Source organism: Neopelma chrysocephalum, unplaced genomic scaffold, assembly GCF_003984885.1.
Source record: "Neopelma chrysocephalum unplaced genomic scaffold, ASM398488v2 Primary Assembly neopelma1_96365, whole genome shotgun sequence".
Classification (NCBI taxonomy): Eukaryota; Metazoa; Chordata; class Aves; order Passeriformes; family Pipridae; genus Neopelma; species Neopelma chrysocephalum.
Window position 1 is genome coordinate 268535 of NW_020925013.1, and position 14404 is coordinate 282938.

General features: G+C 43.2%; 1 protein-coding gene across 3 annotated transcripts; it reads left to right on the forward strand.

Moving 5' to 3' along the window:
- Positions 1-335: 335 nt before the first annotated feature.
- On the forward strand, positions 336-13843 carry PLK2 (polo like kinase 2). 3 transcript variants are annotated; one of them, XM_027708594.1, is made up of 14 exons: positions 336-405; positions 8545-8652; positions 8805-8921; positions 9112-9241; positions 9521-9608; positions 10006-10101; positions 10327-10525; positions 10611-10758; positions 11181-11278; positions 11918-12041; positions 12298-12538; positions 12631-12760; positions 12847-12957; positions 13080-13843. In XM_027708594.1, the coding sequence occupies exons 2-14, from the start codon at positions 8569-8571 to the stop codon at positions 13269-13271; spliced, it is 1758 nt and encodes a 585-aa protein (XP_027564395.1). In that variant the 5' UTR covers positions 336-405; positions 8545-8568; the 3' UTR covers positions 13272-13843. The 3 variants fall into 3 exon arrangements, with proteins under 3 accessions (XP_027564395.1, XP_027564396.1, XP_027564394.1); XM_027708595.1 differs by lacking the exon at positions 336-405 and adding an exon at positions 420-441; XM_027708593.1 differs by lacking the exon at positions 336-405 and adding an exon at positions 7787-8109.
- Positions 13844-14404: the final 561 nt, after the last annotated feature.

A 14404-nucleotide genomic window follows, 5' to 3' on the forward strand; every position in this document is an offset into this window, starting at 1 on the left:
AAATGGAAAGGGGAATGAAGAGCAGTATGAGAAATATCTCCAATTAAAATTTCAGAGACGGCCAAATAGAGTGAAACGAAGAACTTTATTAACAGCATGCTGGGTCCACTGAACTCGTGACCCAGTTTGAGCACACCCCGAATGGGAGGGATGAGCCCTTTTAAAACCCTTCAATTTGCATAACCACTCCCTCGCTCCTCCCATGCCAGGCCTTTCTCTTTTCTTCCTTAAAAGGTGATCTTTGTCTTCTGATGCAGTCCATTGGTTATCCTCATCCACCTATCAGGTTGTTTCCCTGCCCTGGGCCGCATGGTTCCCTAGCAGGCTGGTCCAGCCCAGGCTGGTCTCACCACTTTATATTCTTCTCGGCTTGCCTTCGCACTGTAAAAGTAAGCAAACAGAACAGTAAGTAACAATAAGTACCAGTAAGCAAGCAGAACTATAAGCAGCTGTAGGCAAAAACCTCAAGCAGAACTATATGTAGCAGGTAGGCAGCAGCAATAAGCAACTTCAAGCAGAACCACAAGCAGTCCACCAGTCCCCAACCACAAAATGGCCCCCAGGTGCCCCAGCACGAGGTAGCCCCTGCTTGTAATAAAACCATCTTAATTATTTCCCACAGCAGGAAGGGAAACATGCTGACTGAAGTAGTGACTTCTTTGTTCTGTTTAGAGGATTTTGACTACCCTTTGGCACTGTTCCCTTTAACAAGGAGGTTTTATATGTGAGGGCATTTATATGGCTATTTAGAAAGGCTATATAAAAAGAAAACAAACCAAACCCAAACAAACAAAAAATAAAACCCCACAAAAGAACCTAGACAGTTCTTTTGGCGTACAAAACAGTATGATTGTTCCTCAGGTTTTAAGATAAGTGTCTCTGATACTGGGCATGATGCTTTACCATCACACAGATCTTTGTTCCTTCTGCATGACTGATGCAGTTGCATAATGGGTCTAGCAGTTATTTATGTGGGAGGCAGGCTAGTTCTGGACATAACAACTATATCACTGGCACATGGTGTCTCAAGTCTTGGTCTCACAAAGTTCCAACCACCTTAAACAGAATACCAAAAATCATCAGAAGCAGTGGTAGAATCTGGAAAAAGCTGCTTCTGGCAGATCGGGTGGTACCAGGATATCTCCCTAAATATCTTGTGGACAGGTGCTCTTTGACTAAGTGAGCACTTAGGTGTCGCTGTAGGAACGGACGTGCGACACGAAGAAAGGTTCCAGCAGAATTTATTTCCAAGAAAAAAGCAGAACAGCGGAGCTGCTTGACAGCTCCTTAAAGTACAGTTTTTGAGCACACGTAATTGACTGTAATAGGACAGTTCAAACTCTCACACCAGAGTTCTAACAGCTAATAGGTGCATTTTCTAAACTCTGCTTTCTCACAACAACTTTGCTCTTTCTCAAAACAACCCTGTAAGGTTCCCACAACAGTCCCGAGCACCTGCTCTTATTTTTCTCTCATGTTGATGTTTTTCCTGACCACTCTCATTCAAAACAGGTCTCTGTTCTCATGAGACAATGTTCCTGTTCTCATGAGACGGTGTTCTCTGTTCCCACGGGACAGCTTCTTCAGGATGCATCAGCATGCTGTCAGTATCAGGGCCTCCATTTTCAGTCCATCTCAGGGGTATACTTTGGTCTGGCCAACATCGACTGCTTCGTCGATAAGTGCCAGGCTGCTGACAGGTTCTCTGTCAACCCCCGACACTTAGGAGCATTCACATTGCAGTCACAGGCAGAGTAATTGTGATTCCTACGGGACACTATATGAAGTATTTGCATGTGAAGGTTTAGCTGTTTCTTATGGATAGGTAATACAATTGGCACTCTTTTTTCTCCTCAGTGCATTGGAATGGGGCAAGTAGAGGCCATAGATATTTTCATTGAAGGAAATTATGTATCTGAGAGTACTCTCTGTGCAAACACATTGTCAATTTTAAAGGTAAAGGAAAAGGCTTTAGAGTCTTTACTTTTGCAGTACTCTTCACTTTGAGGTTAGTATAACCTTTGTTTTGGCATATGAAAGAAAAATAAGTCAAGTTGTGAAAAACCAAAATGAGAAAAATAACAAATGTGCAAACCTGTGGTCTGACTTCACTTTTAGAAGCAGGTGCTGTATGAAGGTGTGACTGCACTTTCTGAGTGCAGAGGCTACTGCCTGAAATAAAGCTGTGAGACATTACTCAACCCAAGAAGCACAGAAAAGGAGTGTGAGAGTAGTGAGCAATAAGACAAAACTGAGTTTGTCTGACACTGTCTTCACTTGACACTGACACTTGACTGAAGCTATATTATTTTCCATACTCTATGTTTGCACTGGGGAAACACATTTCAGAGCCACGCATCAATTCCAACTGTTTAAGTATGAATTAAAATCCAGGAAATTGAGTTTTGTGTCTTTGGGGATGTAATACAGAATCAATAACCACCACAACTGCAACCCTGCCTTCCTGCCCCAGGGAACTCATACCAGACAGGCAGGGTGGGAACAGACCTTGACATGACTCCAGAAGGAACTAAAAGCTAGCACAGCCTATGTGACCACTGGGCTAGGCATCCTCTTCTTTTTTTTTGGAGATCTTTCTCAGAAAACAAATGATTGCCTCAAACTCCTGGTAATCTGCCTGTTTTTTAATTAGTAGATCATTTCAAATGAAACTGCAAAAGAATTTAGGTCTTTGGAAACTTCACCAAGCTTCAATCAAAGGAAATTAAAATACATGAATCATTGCAGAAACAAGTGCTTTGCATTAGCTCTGCAATGATTTAGGGAGAACAAATGGTATCATGCCTGTGTGTAAGGACAATCTATGACAATAAAATCCCACAAGGGAAGTGACACACTGAAACTGCATGGCAGCATCAGAGCAAATGTTTAGTTCTATATCTAGTCCAGCTTTTATGTGTTTTATACTTTTTTTGTTAAGGATGACTGTGTTTCCAGTACTTTACTGGAAACGCAGGGAAACACAGGAGAACATGGAAAGTGTGGAAAACAAAAACAGAGAAAGTACAGATCCATGTCGGGTGGCGAGAAAAGGCTGGTGGGGAAGTGGAAATGAAGAGGATAAGTCAGGGAAGATGCTAGGGGGAGAAATGAGACTTAGTCAATATCTAAATGTGCTGGTTTAAAGGTAAACCAGCAGGGGAAATGAACTCAACTCAAAAGAGAGATTATAAGTCAGAATAACAATTTAATAAAATAATACAATAAGTACGATTATACAGACAAACAATTGGTTTTAACCCACAAAACCCAAATGTATAACCCAGCACCCTGGGGCATGAACAGAGTGGTGTTCTTTGGGCCCCCTGAGTTCAAAGTAAAAGGAGAGGGGAAAACCTGTTGGTGAGAGTTCTGCTGCAGTCTGGTTGAAAAGTGGTGGTTGCAATCTGGTTGAGAGCGGTGGTCTGCAGTTTGGTTGAGAGTGGTGATCTGCAGTCTTCCTCTGGATCCCACGAGTGGTTCCAAAAGTTCCAAGACTCCAAGATAATATATTCTCCAGTTCAGGCAGGAATGCCCAGTACTTTCCTCAGGGCGGGGAGTTTCACAAAGGGTGTGAGGAACAGGGAGGCACCCTCCTATCTCACAGGCCTCTTAACACCTAGTTTATAGCCTGAGGAGTCAGGCTGCTCTGGGCAGAGGGTGTAAGTAGTCTACTGAAAACAGTTTCTGGGAAATGGCATGGAAGGCTATAGACTACACAGTTTTGGGTTACACCCATCCAGTGATGAACTGGTCCCAGCTGTCCTAACTAGGACACTAAAGCACAGTAAGATTACCAAGTTTCTCAAGACAAGTCGCTAAAGATCATGAGGCACTTTGTGTAAAAGCCACACTTTTCATAACACAGTTTCTGTAGGCTGATGTTCTAGAAGTAAGCTCCTTATTTTTTATCACTCATATACATATTATAGTTGACACATATTATAGTAAGATGCTATTTGGGGAACCCATTAGTCTGTCCCATCTCTAAGTAGAATATGCTTCTTTTTGGACAAACTAACATCACTTCAGCAACTAAGGGCACTCCATGACCAGCTAAATGAAAAACACAGTCCTATCAAAAGCTAACAGGAGGCAAGAGAGAGATGTTCTGATAGCAGAAAGGAAAGGATGAGGTCAGCCAGGTAAAAGGTCAGGGCTGCCTGCCAAACCTGTGTGGACTGACACCTGAGCCCAGTATGGACTGCAGGGTTATTGCTGTGTATGCTTGTAGGAGCATAGTGAATTGGCTCAGATTGGCATACTGAGGAGGGAAAAGCACATTCATTGCACCAAATATTCAGGAAGGTCAGCTGAGAGTCAGTCTGGAAGCCAGACTGATGGTGTTGATCAGGTGTTGATCCTGATTTCACATAAAGCTTTGGTTGCCCTGGCAAAATCATGGCCATGAACACAGTGCCAAGCCTCTGTAGTATGCAGGGAGTTGGACATCCAGGATTTAATGCACTTCTTTTTGGAGATCTACATCTTTGAACTAACATACTTTCCCTATGTTAGGGTAAGAAAATGTGGTTCCTGCCAAGACTTTCTTCCCACAAGCCTGTAATTAAGCAGCTTATGATTCTGTCAAATTGCCATTCCTCACCTAAATCAGGGATTTATGCACACCCAGGCTCCCCAGACCCTCAATAATAAGGCTTTTATGAAAAGCTGTACACTTGTGTCAAAATGAAGCTGTAGGGTTAAGTGATTATTTTCATCTGGAGACAGAGACAGAACACATGCCTGAAGCTGAATTTTGGGCTAGGTTTGCCCTGTTTCTTGGCAGGGTAACTGCATTGATGCATGCTGATTTGGCTATAGACCTTCTGCTGTCTTAGCTAGCTTAGAGATGAGCTGCTTCTGCATGCTGCAGGTAAGTTTCAGCACTTTGTTAATGTAACTTGGAAGAAAAAGTGTGATATTAAGAGCACCGACTAGAACAGCTTTCCCTTGGAAGACTTAAAAGGGTCAGTTTCAAGCCTTTACAGTACTGTTATTTTATCCAAGAGATCACCTGTAGAAGGAAAAAAGTTTGCTTTGTAAAACCTCACAATAAATGGTATCCTAACCTTGGCATTTTAAAATAAATATATGCTCCCTATGCAAAAGTGGGAGAAGCAATCTTAGAGTAACTGCTGCATGGGGCAGTCTGGCAGCCTCTTGTAACTCAGAGAGAACACGGCTTAGAGACTTTGCTACAGCAAAGAAGGTGAGAAAAATTGTAGGTGAGAACAAAAAGTAGGTGAGAATAAATAGTCTCACTTCTGCTTAGCAGAACGCTTGGTATACTTAGCTTTAACCAAGTGCTTGTGTCCTCTTAAAGTCAAGCTTAACAATTTTCCCTAAACCTTTACCAGACAAAGCTTTTCTTACATTTGCTTTTTACCATGTGCAATACCACTTCTTTCCAGTGGAGGGAAAACTTGTCCTTCTATTCTGCCTATTTTCCACTCTCCCTATAAGCTTTTCTGCTGGAATGTACTGACAGTAAACAAAGCATCGAGAAATCATGTTTACATTAAGTAACTTATTTTGCAATAACTAGTACTAATTTGGAAAAACTTAAAGATGCGTGAGGGAAAAACATTTGTCTAGGAAGTCAATGTTTGTAAGGCTAAGGAGTGAGGGGGGACAGCACTGAGCAGTGTCTGTGTATCCTAATTTTATGTTCTTATTATTTTTACCTCTACCCCAATGGCTAATCATTGGTTATACTAATATAATTTGACTAGACTTTGCAGAATAGACAACAGATTAGTGAAGGCATATAGCGCTTTTGGAAAACTACATAAAAGAGTATGGCGTAATAAACACTTGAAGAAAAGTACCAAGATCAGTGTTTACAGAGCCATAGTGCTGTCTACTCTTTTATATGGTTCCGAATCTTGGGTCATCTACCGCCACCACCTGCGTCTCCTAGAACGCTTCCATCAACGATGCCTCCGTACAATCCTAAACATCCACTGGTCAGATTATGTGACCAATACATCTGTTCTCGAACAGGCAGCAATCACAAGTACTGAGGCCATGCTACTGAGAACGCAGCTGCGTTGGGCAGGGCACGTCTCCAGGATGAAGGACCACCGCCTCCCTAAGATCCTGCTTTATGGTGAACTTGCCACCGGCTGCCGCAAGAGAGGAGCCCCGAAGAAAAGATACAAGGACTCCCTGAAACAACATCTCAGCCTCGGGCATATTGATCACCATAACTGGTCTACTCTGGCCTCCAATCGGGAGGTCTGGAGACACACCATCTATAACGCCGCTGATGCTTTTGAGAAAGCACGCAGGATCACCCTCGAGGAGAAAAGACAATGCAGAAAGAATCGAGCCTTGCAGAATATACCATCTAAGGAGTCTTTCTGCTGTGCCTTTTGCAACCGGACATGCCTTTCTCGTATTGGCCTTTTTAGCCACCAACGCGCTTGTAACGAAGTGAGAGCCCTTCCCAAATCTTCGTTTGCGAAGCCTAGCCATGATGAGACTTTGCAGAGTGAGATAGGAAGATACTTGAATGCAGAAGCACATGAGCAGTAAAAGACTGCAGATGGGTAGAAGTAGAGTGTACACAATCCAGTATATTTAACCCTTGAGCACTGTTACCTTCATACTGCAATACCAGTGGAGGGAATCAAATACTGTTATTCAATCTTTTGCTGGTTTTGGCTGGGGGGAGTGTGTGTGTGTGCTGATAAGGCATGCATCCTGATGTTGACACTGTAAAATATTTTTCTGTTCTTTTAAAATCTGAAATGAGGGTTTTTCAGAGACCGACACTAAAATAATTTATACACTTATACGTTCTGAGAGTCATTCCTATTAAATCAACTAGTCTTTGACTTTTACCAACAATGAAAGTAGGTAGAAGTTCTTAGTGTGTGCCAAAAAGCAAATACTACTTCAGAAATGCGTAACACACGAAGAAAGTAATGAATTCCAGCATTTTTGCCTCTCCAGAATGGAGAAACGCAAAACTGTTTCACATTTCATTACTTTTTCTCCCAGATACACACTTCACTCTTCAACAATTGTCTGTACACAAACACCTAGATCAGAGGTCTAGTACTGCAATTGCGTTCAGGTATCTTCAAACTTGATTTGCATTTGAGATGTTTCTGCTTATGAAAAGAAGATTTTAGACCTGACTGTTGTCAGAGAGGTGGTGGTGGTGCGGAGTGTCCCTAGGTATGGGTTCTCCTTGCTAAAGGAGGGACAGGATAGCCCCTGTGGCATGTGCCCCAATGACTTGCACCATCCGAGCAAGTCCATGGGTCTCAGCTCCATGCTGGCCCCATCTCTCTGCTGTGATGGAGCTGCTTTGGCACAGGTGAGAAAAACTCCTTCCCTTCCTCACGTGCAGCAACAGGCATGCGGTAGGGTGCTGCTCCTGCAGGCCACAGCTCGGGTCGTCCATCACCAACTCCCGCACGGTGCAATCCTCGAGTGAGGAAAAACACAACTTGTGATGTAGCTCCCCTTGCCCAGCTCCCCCTCCGGGACGGCCGCGATCAAAGGAGCCTCCGCAGCTGCAGGGGGACAAGGGTGTGGCTCACTCTTGCCAGCTGCAGTGCTCCGCTCCCGCCGTACGGCTGGGCAAGGGAGGGCAGACCACGACAGCCAAGTCTGGCTCCGCTCTCCTCGGGCGGTCCCGGGGGCGGGCCGCCGAGCCGAGCGGGCGGAGCGGAGCCCTAGAGGGGGCCGTCCTGCAGCGCCGGGGAGGAGCCGCCACCCGCTATATAAAGGCGAGCCGGGGAGTTGTTCGCAGTTGCGAGCGGAGCGGTGGGGGAGCTGTGTGGCGCAGTGGGAAAACGGCGGAGAGAGGTGGGAAGGGCACGGCGAGTGAATCAGAGTTAGAAGCAGACGGACAGGCAGGACGGACGGAGGCGAGGCGCGGTGATGGAGCTGCTACGGACTATCGCGCACACGCCGGGCGGCGGCGGTGCCAAGTGCTGCGAGGCAGCGGCGGGCAGGGCGGCCGGCGGCGAGTCGCGCAGGAAGAAGGCGGAGGAGCCGCACCAGCACGGCCACCCCGCCGCCGAGGTCTCCCGGATTATAACCGACCCCACGACGGGGAAACGCTACTGCCGCGGCAAGGTGCTCGGAAAGGTAATGGCCGCGGCGGGCCCCGAGCCGTCCCGGGGCGGCGGCCGCTGAGTCTGGCTCGCCACCCTTCTCAGTGGGGAGGGCTTTCTCCTGGCTCTGCGGGGCTGCGCTCGCCCGGCAAGAGGGAGTGAGCCGACCGGCTGCTTCCGACCTGCCCGGTCCGAGCGCCCTTCCTGCCCCCGATTCGTCTCTGCCTCGAAATACCAGCGGGATCGTGCCTTCGGCTTGGGCGAGCCCGCGGGAATGACTTAGGTGTTGCATGCGGGGAGTGGGGAGCGCGAACCTTCCGATAGGTGATGAACCCAGGACCTGTCCTTAGCAAATTGCTCTTTGCGAAGGAAGTTGCCCTGCTTGACTAATACATGAGCTGGTGAATGACTAAGTGTAGGAATGCTTTCATACCTGCTCTAATTGCCTTTTTCTCCTGTGTCTTTCTAGGGTGGATTTGCCAAGTGTTATGAGATGACAGATTTAACAACAAATAAAGTTTATGCTGCAAAAATCATTCCTCACAGCAGAGTAGCAAAACCTCATCAAAGGGACAAGGTGTGTATGCATGAGTGCTTTTGTTTCTCTCCAGCTCTTGGTGTGCTGGATTGCCTAGCCCTTCTGCTGAAATGGTTTGATAGAGCTGTCTGCTCAATGTTGTAGAAGTAAGGCTAACACCTTTTTTTGTTCACCCTCTCTTGTCTTTTCAGATTGATAAAGAGATTGAGCTGCACAGAATGCTTAATCATAGACATGTTGTGCAGTTTTACCATTATTTTGAAGACAGAGAGAATATTTACATTCTTCTGGAATACTGCAGTAGAAGGGTGAGCATCAACTAGGAAAAATTCGGTATTTACTTACATGGAATCTGCAACTAATTTATATGTGTGATGTGTAAAAGGTATTTTTTGTGGCTTTAGTTGTTGTTTCTCCATGTATTCATTTACTTTTACTTAAGGGAAATCTTGTGCATGAATGTTCAATGACATTTCTACCTTTGTTTCTCCTCTGCAGTCAATGGCTCACATCTTAAAAGCAAGGAAGGTATTGACAGAACCAGAAGTACGATACTACCTCAGGCAAATTGTGTCAGGGCTAAAGTATCTTCATGAACAGGAAATCTTACACAGGGATCTTAAACTAGGTAAGTTCTGCACATTGCCAACTTCAAAACACGCTCCTCCAGCCCTGTCAGCATTGTACCATTTACCCTTGTATGCTGATAACTTAATTAGTGGAATCAGCACAGTCTGTCTTTACGGTGGAAACATGGAGTGCTTAAGGGATGACACTAAGCATTCCTAATGAAAAAAAAAAAATCTTGGCTAGCTTCTGGCTTTGACCAAAGTATGACTCAGCACCTGTGGCAAATGCATTACTACGTTGCAAGAAATGGACTAACTGGTATTTCTCTGTCTACTAGGTAACTTCTTCATCAATGAGAACATGGAACTGAAACTGGGTGACTTTGGCTTGGCAGCTAGGCTGGAACCACTGGAGCACAGAAGGAGGTAGGAGCATCAAGACTGTGTAGTCTAGTAGTAAATGAAAGCAAATACATTTAGAAAGAAGTCTTGTTCCATAGCAAAAACAAATTATTTCTGAGATTAAGACTTTAGCGTCTAGAAAATGGGCTGCTATGCTTTGACTTCTGCTTTTGAGTAGTAGCAAATGCCAGAGGCTGGGTGTACTGACTGACAAACAGTGCAGGCATGAGTCTGTCCCTCCTGTATCAAAAAAGCACAATGGAAAACATGTATGCTATCGAAGTTTCTACAGCTCCTCTTTAGGAGTCTCTTAAATTCGTGTCTGAACTTGAGAAGAAAACCTGCCATATGAAAAATAGCTTCCCTCCTCTTTCTGTTGGAAATACTAACCAGCTCTGTGGCCTCTTTGATTTTTTTTCAGAACAATATGTGGCACACCAAATTACCTCTCTCCAGAAGTCCTCAACAAACAAGGGCACGGCTGTGAATCTGATATCTGGGCCTTAGGCTGTGTAATGTAAGTACTTCACTGCCTTTGAAATGAAATATTTCTATCACTGGCTTAGGCTTTTAAGAGTTCAAAGGGAATGCAGCATTGCATCCATTTGCAGCCCTTTGTACCTGTGTAGTCTAAGTACAGAAATTTTCCTTCATGTTAGGAGACAGATGAAGCCTTTTTTGCAGTTGTAGGTAAGTACTGTGGGTGTGTAAAATAAAATTATTTTCCTTTGCTTTTAAACAGGTACACAATGCTTTTGGGAAGACCCCCATTTGAGACTACAAATCTTAAAGAAACGTACAGATGTATAAGGGAAGCAAGATACAGCCTGCCTTCATCTCTCCTGGCACCTGCAAAACACTTAATAGCTAGCATGTTGTCAAAAAACCCTGAAGATCGACCCAGTTTAGATGAAATAATTCGACATGAATTTTTCTTACAGGTTTGTACTGTTTAGTGTTCTAGCTGAAGAAGTATCCACACAAAGATGCACTGTTCTAAAATTTTTTTGTATTATATTTCCACAGGGCTTTACGCCCGATAGACTTTCTGCTAGCTGTTGTCATACCGTTCCTGATTTCCATTTGTCAAGTCCTGCTAAAAATTTCTTCAAAAAAGCAGCTGCTGCTCTCTTTGGTGGTAAAAAGGATAAAGCCAGATACTTCAACACACATAGTAAGTGGATTGTAGTTAGACTTAAAACTTATCTCTATTACATCAGTGTCATGTTGGTAATATACATCTGTGAGATAGCACTGGAGCACTTATACTTGTCTCAGAGCTTCCCTGGGTTATTTTGACCTCTTTCTTCATAAGTATAGATGGTAGCCTGCCCACCTACGCCAGCTTATGTAAGTGAATGTTTCTTATGGCATACTGACAATCTAAATTGATCATCTGTTAGTTTGTACTGTTAATTGAAATTTATTCTCTTAGTAACTTGTGTACAATGGCATCACTCTTCTTGGAGACTGTTGCATGTTTAGAAGAAGCTACTGAAGGGGGACAGTGTGCTTTCTGCAGCTAATTTGTTATGCTTTCTGTTACTGAACAGCACTTCCAGATTTGGTGTTAAGTATTTTTTTCCTGTATTGCAGACAAACTAGCTAAAGAAGACGAAGAAATCTACAGGCTCAGGCATGATTTGAAGAAGACCTCAATAACTCAGCAGCCCCCTAAACACAGAACAGATGAGGTATATGCAAGTTCATTTCAATTCAAATCCAGTAACAGTTGGGTGGAGTAGCTATAATTAAATTATATTTGACTTGGATATCAGAGCTGGGACTGTACACAGTATAATCAAGCTTAAATGATTAACTGAGTTGCTTTAAGAGGGCTTAACCAAGCATCACCAAGGTATGGTAGCCTTTGTAGGGAGACTATAAATTTTGTCTTTTGAGTAATTATAGTATCTGCCTAGACTCCATTGTTGGCTATGTGGTAACTTGTCTGCCAGGTGCTCTTTCTCAATATTCCAAATACAGAGCTTCAGTTCATGATTAACTAGGACTTCTTAAAAGAATAAATTGCTGAGATCTAGCTCTTGCCATTTGGTGTTCAGACCTGCATGCAGCTGTTCCCTTGCTAGGGCAGGAGAGCAGAGAACTGATTAATAGCCTGTGAGATGCAAATTGAAGATCTAAAGAATGGAAAGACCTGGCATGCTAGTCTAAGCTCAGTCTAACAGCAGCTCTTTGTATGTGCTGGAAACATTAATACTAGTTTCCCTATAATTTATCATTTGTTGAGAAACAGGAGAGCCATGCAAAACTTGTGTATAAGCCTTGCCTTGTGTTATGTTTGATGTTTGTGTGTCTGACATCTCTTCTAGGAGATCCAGCCTCTTATCACAACAGTAGCAAAGCCAGGAGCATTGCCAGAAACTAAGCAGATTGGAGACTCTATTCGGATGATAGTCAGAGGAACCTTGGGAAGCTGCAGCAGTAGCAGTGAATGTAAATGCAACAAAATATAATCTCTAATTCTGAATCACACCTTTATTTTCTTTATGCTTCTAACACTTGAAACAAACATCTGCTTTCATCCTCTATTTTTTATGCTTTAAATTTTACAGCCAAATTTTTGAAAAATTAAAATTGGGAAGTCATAAAGGCTAAACTTTTTAAAATTAATATCTAGGTAACTGAGAGGTTTAGAATTAAAATATGCTATGTGCTCTTGTCAGTCTAATAATTAATCATTCCTTTTGAGGTCTGGAAGACAGTACCATGGGAAGTGTTGCTGATACAGTCGCAAGGGTATTGCGAGGATGTCTGGAGAACATGCCAGAAGCAGACAGCATTCCCAAAGAACAGCTGACAGCATCCTTCCAGTGGGTTACAAAATGGGTGGACTACTCTAACAAGTATGGCTTTGGGTACCAGCTGTCAGACCACACTGTTGGTGTCCTTTTCAACAATGGGGCGCATATGAGCCTTCTGCCAGATAAAAAGTAAGAATCATTACAAAGCCAGCAACTCAGTATGGCAGTTTAAACATGAAATACTTGTTTTTCATCACTAACCTCTTTATTTTCTTTTCCAGGACAGTGCACTACTATGCTGAGCTGGGCCAATGCTCTGTCTTCTCAGCCGCAGAGGCTCCTGAACAGTTCATTAGCCAAGTAACTGTACTGAAGTATTTCTCTCACTATATGGAGGAGAACCTCATGGATGTAAGTTCAGCACCTTCAGGGTCTTGAGCTGTAAAAATACATTAAATGTGAACTGAGTACTTAACACAGTCTGTTCCCTTTCCTAGGGAGGAGACTTGCCCAGCCTAACAGATGTACGCAGCCCTAGGCTTTATCTCTTACAGTGGCTCAAATCTGATAAAGCATTAATGATGCTCTTTAATGATGGCACATTTCAAGTAAGTTTGGTAGCATCACTGTATTTCTTAAAATACTTTAGCAATACTTTAGCAATAAAACTGGCTAAGTCTCAAAATGAGAGGAGAAAGTATATAAACAGGAACTAACTTCTCTTTTACAGGTGAATTTCTATCATGATCACACAAAAGTCATAATTTGCAATCAGAGTGAGGAGTATCTCCTTACATACATCAATGAAGACAGGATGTCAACAACGTTTCGTCTGACAACTCTTTTGGTTTCTGGATGTTCGTTGGAACTAAAACACAGAATGGAATATGCTCTGAACATGCTGCTGCAGCGATATAACTGAAGGCACTGGCTCAGTTAAACCAAATGGACCCTCTTGTTCACTGTGAATCTACAGTGGAGATGATGGAGCAACTAGTATACTGATGGATGTGTGGTGGTACGAAAACTTGACTGTCCTAGTGTGCTGGGCACACATCTATTGGAAGCCTAAACCTACTTTTGGACTAAACTATTGTGACAAGGAGTTCTTTGGATCATAATTTTCCTTGCTTCATGTGTGTTAAAGACATATTTGACTTGAACTCAGAGCAAGTTCACTACTACTTGCTCTGTAAAAGAGCATCTCTGATGGATTAAAACTGTGAAATACACATCTGAAAAGACAGGGAAGGGAGAGCTCTTTTGTTGGGGATAATTGTAACAAGCAGCTTATGGTTGCTTAACTGTGAACTATGGCCATACTTTTTTTTTTCCCCGTTATTTTTCAAAAATACCTACACTTGTGGCTGGCAAAGTGCATTCCTTGTTAATTTTTTTTAATTTATTACAGCCTAAAGTGAAGTATTTATTACATGTTTTTTGGACCTTGGCATTTTAAATATCTGTTGGCAATAAAGAGAATGGAAATCTGAAGCAGCATTCTCTACTCTTTCTACACTATAACACAACATCCTGTGCTTTTGCAGAACAAAAAATCTTGCAGGTTTGCTTTCTTTATGCTATCTTTTAAAAGTCTGTGACAGCTCAGGGTATGGATGACAAGTGCTAACCCTGAAGAGCTTGTCTGTTTCTATGCCCACTTGCGCTCCGAACACAAGTACACTGCTGTTAATTCTAGCTGCATCCCTAAAGCAACTGCTCATGGATCTTGCTAGGGTAATGATGTAGGCCTTGACACTTAGTTATGGTCCTAGAGGCTAAAAACAAAAACATGGATTTCTTCAGGGTGCTATATCTCAGCATTTGTGTTTTACACTGACTGAAAAGAACTCCTTACTTCAGGATAATACTTGGTGCGTGCAGTAGCTATGATAATGAGCTGTATAAGCTTTCTCTTCTAATTGCTGGGGAAGCACTGCTCTTACCCGCCAAGGGAGTATCCTGATACCTTCAAGGTAGAATGAATTGACTTTAGCTATCACTGCCCCTCTATTGTGCTTTACTGTGTCAAATGGTAAACCATGTAAAGTAAAA

Excerpts from the sequence above, each read along its gene's own strand:
- PLK2 (XM_027708593.1), top strand. The coding sequence starts at position 7,900 with ATGGAGCTGCTACGGACTATCGCGCACACGCCGGGCGGCGGCGGTGCC. Across the intron at positions 8,110-8,544 it reads GCGGCAAGGTGCTCGGAAAG|GGTGGATTTGCCAAGTGTTA; the intron begins GTAATGGCCGCG and ends GTGTCTTTCTAG. Across the intron at positions 9,609-10,005 it reads CCACTGGAGCACAGAAGGAG|AACAATATGTGGCACACCAA; the intron begins GTAGGAGCATCA and ends ATTTTTTTTCAG.